Genomic DNA, 7721 nt, shown 5'->3' with positions numbered 1-7721 from the left:
TTATTAACATAAATACATAAGCCTTCACTGATTTGTGTTGCCATGTTGCCCCCCTAAACAATTGTAAGCCGTTCTCAAATGCAAAGCCAACTTTAGTTGATCATATATAGCCTATAATTAAAATGTTATATATTTTTTTAATTCATTAAGTAATCATGACCCTCTAATCGCCTATAACTTGCTGTTGCATTATTAATGCTTGATACATTTGACATTTAAAATATGTAATTGTAATCCATTTATAATAATAATAATATAGTATTATTATTATTATCATATTTTTTTGTATTATTATTGAAAATTGTAGTAGTAGTTGTAGTATTTCCTTTCATTTATTTAAAAGGGGATTCAACTTTCCTGGTCCCCTCGTGACCAGAAACTTCAACTGAGAAACCAACTTCAGGTCGATCAAAAATGCTTCACGTCCGCTGCAGCACGAGCGTCTGTCATGTAGTCCAGTGCGTTGCTATGACCTCTCCTTATTTCATGCACAGCAGGTCTGTTATTACGCGGAGCGGTGATCAAAATGCCGCGAGCTCTCTCCGGTCCAAACTTACCGATAGACGGAGTAATGTGGACCCAGTCTCCTCTGTGGCTGTGAAGGTGGAGGAGGAGGAGGAGGCGAGGATCGTTGAGCAAAGACCCTCCTCGGCCCCCTTATCAACGGGTAATGTTTACGTTAGGCTACTAACGTTAGCTGAACACATGTCATGTTATTTAGAAATGACACACGATTCATTTAAGTACCTCCTCGCGGACCACAACCACGCACGTGTTGCTAAGTCACGTGTTTTCTTTCTGTATTGCCATGCAGGGTGAGATGTTTCTCATCCTCTCTCTCCTGTGCTCATTCAGGGGGCTGCCATCCAAAAACAGAAACTTTAGTACTGTCCTCACACAGCCGCAGGAAGAGACAGCTAAAAGTGGAATATGAGAAGGATGAAGGTGTTACACCGGTGAAGACTGAACACTGGGAACCTCCCGACTGGAAGAAACAATTGAGATACATTCGTGAGATGAGGAGCGGCCGTGATGCACCTGTAGACAACATGGGAGCAGAGAAATGCTACGACTCGGAGGCTCCTGCACATGTAGGTGTGGTTTAGTTGTTGTTTTTAAAGCCTACATAATAGCTCAAATGTATTCATCTTTTTCCTTCTTCTGTTGGCACAGGTGAGACGTTTCCAGGTGTTGGTTTCCCTCATGCTGTCCAGTCAGACCAAGGACCAGGTGACAGCAGCAGCCATGCAGAAGCTCCGCGCTCACGGCTGCACTGTAGAACATATACTCACTACTGATGATGAAGCGCTGGGGAAACTCATCTACCCTGTCGGCTTCTGGAGGGTAATGCAGAAGTCTTTTTATGTGCTTCCACATTCTCACCCTCCTTCTTTGTTTTCGTTTTTTTGCACCTTATTGAACGGTGTTCCCTACATTTCTTCTCTAGACTAAGGTGAAGTATCTGAAGCTGACATCGGCCATGCTGCAGAAAGAGTTCGCAGGGGACATCCCAGACAGCGTGGAGGGGCTGGTCCGCCTGCCAGGAGTTGGACCCAAGATGGCTCACTTGGCTATGGACATCGCCTGGGACCAGGTGTCGGGCATTGGTGGGGACACACTCCTGAAACATGCACGCTCACTTAAAAATCAAATGTAATAAAAGAGGTCTAATGGAACAGCTTCAATTCACATAGTTGTAACCTGAACTGCAAGCTTCAGTATGAAATCTGAGGTTGATAAAACAGACTGTGTGGACTAGGTGTGTTTAACATTTACTGTTTTCTAGAAAGGCAAACTCTATATGTCTGCGTGCCCTCATTCATAGTGTTGATTTTCTTTTGTTTAGGCGTGGACACACATGTGCATCGTATCTCCAATCGTCTGGGCTGGCTCAAGAAACCCTCCAAGAACCCAGAGGCAACACGCAAGGCCCTGGAGGAGTGGCTGCCCAGGTACTGGCATGATTACTGCTGACCCGTACAATCTGATTAACACGAACCAACAAATCTATAAAGACCAGGTTGGATGAGACTGACCTATAGGTACATATACAGCACATCATTGACTGGTGTTTGATAGGAACTCTTCACCACTTAAGTGTTGACTGATCAATCAATGCAGGTTTATTGTTAGCTTGTGATGTTCCTCTCTCACTCTGTCGTAGGGAGCTGTGGAGTGAGATCAACTGGCTGCTCGTGGGTTTTGGTCAGCAGGTTTGTCTCCCCGTCAACCCTCTCTGCTCCGTGTGTCTGAACCAGTACAGCTGTCCATCCGCCCACAAGACCTCTCCTACGAAGAGGCCTAAAGCCGGATCCCCACGATCTCCAAAGCCAACCTCCTCCTTTACAGCAAAAACTGAACCTGAACAAGAATCCACTGTTAAACGTGAGAGGACAAAGAAGGAGCCACTGCCCACACCTGCTTCCCCCACAGCACAGAGGAGGCTAAAAAATAGGGTTAATCATTGATGTAGTTCTCCCATAAGTTTTGGTCTGATCCAAGACCGAATGTATATATGTACAATCAAAGTTAAATATATTCGCACACACTGAAAACATGCATCTAAGCAAAATATCTCTGTGAATTAAGGTTCTGAATATACATGTTAAGTATTGTATTTTGAGGGTTTTTTTACACTATAACTTCACCGTTTACACTTTATGAGAGAATGTATTTTTGTACTGCTGGTGTTTCATTTTTTATTACCAAATAAAACAATATATGTACTGAGGTCATGTTTAAAGTTTGTCCTTTATTCCAGCAGAGCAAGTTTGCCTGGTGCAACAACAGTCCCCCATAAATACTGTACCTGGAACAAACAATGTACTTGGTTATAAGACATAAACTAAATATACAACAGATATACTAAAAGACAGTAAGTTGTCTAAATTCCTTGTTCATAAAAGCTGGAGTTGAAGCTGGTTGTATTTATCAATTTAGTAACTTGGCTGCTCACATCTTGTCCTAAACTATGCAACGTGTTAGTCCAAATGAAATCCCCTTAATCAGAACTGGCCAAATACTAACTTTAAGAATTTTGAAAGTGCCGTTATGAACATTTTAAAGGCAGTAAATTTAGTAATGAACTATTGTCCTGCATATGTGCATAGGCTGGTTTTTTTTGTATCGCTTCTTCGCTGGAACCGGAGGTGTCGTCCATCCACCGTCCTGCCTGTCACCACTCTCTCCAATCATCTTACCGTCTACCTTCACCTGAGGGAATCTCCATCTCAATCGGACATCACAGTTCACCTGGAGTCCATTTCACTGGACATTGTGCACAGGGGGGGCGGTAGGACATTTGAGAACTGAACTCTTTCTTTTATCATTTTTTTTCAATTTAATTTTATTCCTGAGATCTGAGGTTTGTGTTGATTTTCATCTACATGCGTGGACACCCTTTGATGTTTGGAAATGTGAAATTGTTGTACTATTGATTATTATATTGTGTCCTAATTAAACCTTTGTAAAAAAAACATTGCTTCGTGTAATTCGGGGTGGATATTTCTTGTCTGTGTAGCAGTCAAACAAGTGACATATTCACCAATCTCCTCATTGAACCTAGATTAGATTTGATAATTCCCCTAATTTCTGTCTATTCTGCACTGTCTCTAAAGCGACAGCTGCAGGGGGATTACATATGCTTTTACTAAAGGACATTTTTGAATGCATGACTTTTACTTGTAGCTGAGTATTTTTACTGCAGTACTTTTACTGAAGTACATGATTTCAGCTAAATTGCAGTCCTCACTATCATTTGGTGTCTCATCTTCCCAGATAAATGTCAACAACACCCTCAAACTTGGCTGTCCTGAATTACTTTGTGACACGTTGATACTGTAACTGTAATTTAGCCGGGTGAAATGACGGTGAAAATAGGTCTAAGACGTTCAGACCCGATTTCAACGCAATTTCAACCAGATATCAACGTTGAAATCCGTTTAGTTTATAGTTCCATATTGATGACGTTTTATATGAAATATTAAATGCGTTGAAATCACGTCTTCGTGTAGACCACATATCAACGGCCAGCATAATATCATTTTGGAGAAATACGTTTAGAGTAACCAAAATCGCGTCTCTTTCAACCTACGACTGAACAAACCATTAATATTTTAAAAGAAATTGATGTTTTGTGACACGTTGATATTGTAACCGTAATTTAGGAGACCCCTGGGCCAGACAGGCCCTGAAGGCCTCCTTCTTCAGCTTGACGGCTTCCCTCACCTCCGGTGTCCACCACCGGGTTCTCGGGTTGCCGCCACGACAGGCACCGATGACCTTCCGGCCACAGCTCCTAGCGGCCGCGTCCACAATAGAGGCTTTGAACATGGTCCATTCGGATTCCATGTTCCCAGCCTCCCTCGGGATGTGTGAGAAGTTCTTCCGGAGGTGGGAGTTAAAGACCTCCTGGACAGGGTCCTCCGCCAGACGTTCCCAGTTCACCCTCACTATACGTTTGGGCTTGCCGGGTCTTTCCAACCAGTTCCCCTGCCATCTGATCCAACTCACCACCAGATGGTGATCAGTTGACAGCTCTGCTCCTCTCTTCACCCGAGTGTCCAAGACATACGGCCGCAGATCAGATGATACGATTACAAAGTCGATCATTGATCTCCGGCCTAAGGTGTTCTGGTACCAGGTACACTTATGAGCCACCTTATGTTCGAACATGGTGTTCGTTATGGCCAAACCATGGCTAGCACAGAAGTCCAATAACGAGACACCACTCGGGTTCAGATCGGGCAAGCCGTTCCTCCCAATCACCCCCTGCCAGGTTTCTCCGTCATTGCCCACGTGAGCGTTGAAGTCCCCCAGGAGAACTATGGAGTCGGCAGGCGGCGCCCTTTCCAGGACCCCTCCCACCGACTCCAAGAAGGCCGGATACTCTGAATTGCTGTTTGGTGCATAAGCACAAACCATAGTCAGAGCCTTGCTCCCCGCAACCCACAGGCGCATGGAGGCGACCCTCTCGTTCTCTGGGGAGAACTCCAACACAGCGGCGCTCAGCCGGGGCCTCGTGAGTATCCCCACTCCCGCCCGGCGCCTCTCACCTTGGGCAACTCCGGAAAAGGACAAAGTCCAACCCTTCTCCAGGAGCTTGGTTCCAGAGCCAGTACTGTGTGTGGAGGTGAGTCCAACTATATATAGCTGGTATCGCTCCACCTCCTGCACCAGCTCCGGCTCTTTCCCCGCTAGCGAGGTGACGTTCCACGTCCCAAGAGCTAGTCTATGCTGCCGGCGATCGGCTCGCCCAGGCCTCCGGTCTGCATTGCACCCGACCCCGATGCTTGTCCCCGCGGGTGGTGGGTCCACAGGGTGGCTGCTCCATGTTGTTTCTTCGGGCTGAGCCCGACCGGGCCCCATGGGCGAAGGCCCGGCCACCAGACGCTCGCCGACGAGCTCCCCTCCTGGGTCTGGCTCCGGGAGGGTGCCCCGGTTTCCCTGGTCCGGGCGAGGTGGCTGAAGACCGTGGGCTGCTTATCATCAGGGTTCTTTTGAACCGCTCTTAGTCTGGGCTCTCCCCTGAGACCTGTTTGCCTTGGGAGACCCTACCAGGGGCTACTGCCCCGGACAACATAGCTCCCAGGATCACTGAGCCACTCAAACTCCTCCACCACGGTAAGGTGGCGATTCACGGAGGAGCTACCATCACAGTAGAAGTTAATAGATGTTGCCTACCATCAAAGTAGAAGTTATTAGATTATTAGAACATCTGATAATGTATACCATCACAGTAGAAGTTATCAGATGTTGCCTACCATCACAGTAGAAGTTATTAGATTATTAGAACATCTGATAATGTATACCATCACAGTAGAAGTTATCAGATGTTGCCTACCATCACAGTAGAAGTTATTAGATGTTGCCTACCATCACAGTAGAAGTTATTAGATGTTGCCTACCATCACAGTAGAAGTTATTAGATGTTGCCTACCATCACAGTAGAAGTTATTAGATGTTGCCTACCATCACAGTAGAAGTTATTAGATTATTAGAACATCTGATAATTTATACCATCACAGTAGAAGTTATCAGATGTTGCCTACCATCACAGTAGAAGTTATTAGATTATTAGAACATCTGATAATTTATACCATCACAGTAGAAGTTATTCCTGTGCTGTTGCACCTGGCCAAGGTTCATCAAGTGCGTCCTCATATACTGTGGCAGGAATTGAATGTTCGTTATTGAACGATGAGCCTTCATCAGTTGAACACTCCCCCTCTGTCTGTAGTGGTTCTTGAGGGGAAGTTGGACTCCTGTGAGGACTGGACTTCACCTGGTTCTCATTGCTTCCCCTGAGAGGGCTGACATAACTCTCCATGGAGATTTCCTGAAGCTCCTTTCCACATATAAAGATGTTGGAGATGCTTTCGCCACAGACGAGAAGGACTTGCTGATGATGCTGGGCGATTTGGGTCGTTGTGTCAGTTTCCATTCGACACGGGAGGCAATCCAATTCCCAAGTTCTCTTTCCTTTAATTTCATGGCCAACAGCACCTTTTTTAAACCGCCCCACTTCACACACAGGTCTTCGTGTCAGTTTCCATTCGACACGGGAGGCAATGCAATTCCCAAGTTCTCGTTCCTCTAATTTCATGGCCAACAGCACCTTTTTTAAACCGCCCCACTTCACACACAGGTCATTGAAAATGGCCTTGTCAAGTTTTTCTAATGTTTTGGGATCAAAATCTACATCCTTGACTTCGATCCACGTTCTTTCAAACAGACGCATAGTGATGGGCTTGATGTCTGCAGTCGTCCAGGTCAGATCTGTTTTTTTGAATATCCGCGAAACCAGCGCCTCCACGAATACCTGAACTGACCTTTCCTTTAGTTCTTCCTGTGCTGTTGCACTTCGCCCAGGTTCAGCTGCGTCCTCATATGCTGAGTCAGTTATTGAACGTTCGTTATTGAACCAGAAGAACGGATGATACTTAGGGTACATTTTGTGTGAGACGATCTTACGATTCATCTCTCTCATGAAAGACCACATTTTGTTCAGTATCTCAGCGTACGTGTCACAGCGTGACTGACTGCAAAATGTCCTGTTTCTGATTGTTTCTGGAATGATCACGGGCTTCATCCCATATGTTAAGTAATTGAGGAGGTAATCCTTAACTGAATTTCTGATTTTACATCTGACGATGTTTGGGCAATAATCACTCTCCTCTTGATCGATGTATGACATGATTTCAACACCCTGGCGATCTAAGATATTCATTCCTGTTGGAAATATCTTTTTATATCTCTTCTGGTCTTTCAGAATTAGCCAAAGAAAGTATTTAGCAAGACCTTCAACCTCCGGAGAGATTTCCTTTTTTGACAGATCACGCTTAATGCCTGTCAATGCCTCAATGATCTCGATTATTGCATCCGTAATCTCCTCAACGATAATTTCAAGATTTTCAACCTCCCACACCATGCGTGGTGAGGCTGAATATCTATCGAAAAGATGTCCAGCGTGTATATCTTTCATGCCTTTGAATTTACTTGGCTTACCCGTTTTTTTCAGCCAGTACTTCATCATGTCCCTAAAAGTATGACATTTGCCTTTCAAATCATAATACATCTCAATTTCTGGGAGATTAGGCCGTTGGGAAATTATCTCCAGTTCGCGGTCCAGTGGGGATCTGTCTAGAGACAGAGTTTGTTTTGGCTCTACAAGGCTTTCATGATATAACATTGGTTTAAAAAGGATTTCAGTCCTTGCTTCC

The 7721-nt window shown here is 44.9% G+C and overlaps 1 protein-coding gene across 1 annotated transcript; it reads left to right on the top strand.

Moving 5' to 3' along the window:
* Positions 1-414: 414 nt before the first annotated feature.
* On the top strand, positions 415-2645 carry nthl1 (nth-like DNA glycosylase 1; the record flags this gene model as incomplete). The annotated part of the gene is made up of 6 exons (XM_079159175.1): positions 415-667; positions 856-1091; positions 1174-1344; positions 1448-1607; positions 1847-1952; positions 2165-2645. 6 exons carry the CDS (start codon positions 415-417, stop codon positions 2466-2468), a joined length of 1230 nt encoding a protein of 409 aa, XP_079015301.1. The 3' UTR covers positions 2469-2645.
* Between the last annotated feature and the right edge of the window lie 5076 nt (positions 2646-7721).

This window comes from Pholis gunnellus (genome assembly GCF_910591455.1).
Source record: "Pholis gunnellus genome assembly, chromosome: 5".
NCBI classification, from domain to species: Eukaryota; Metazoa; Chordata; class Actinopteri; order Perciformes; family Pholidae; genus Pholis; species Pholis gunnellus.
Note: the sequence above shows the minus strand (reverse complement) of the source record. Positions and strands in the feature narration are given on the sequence as shown.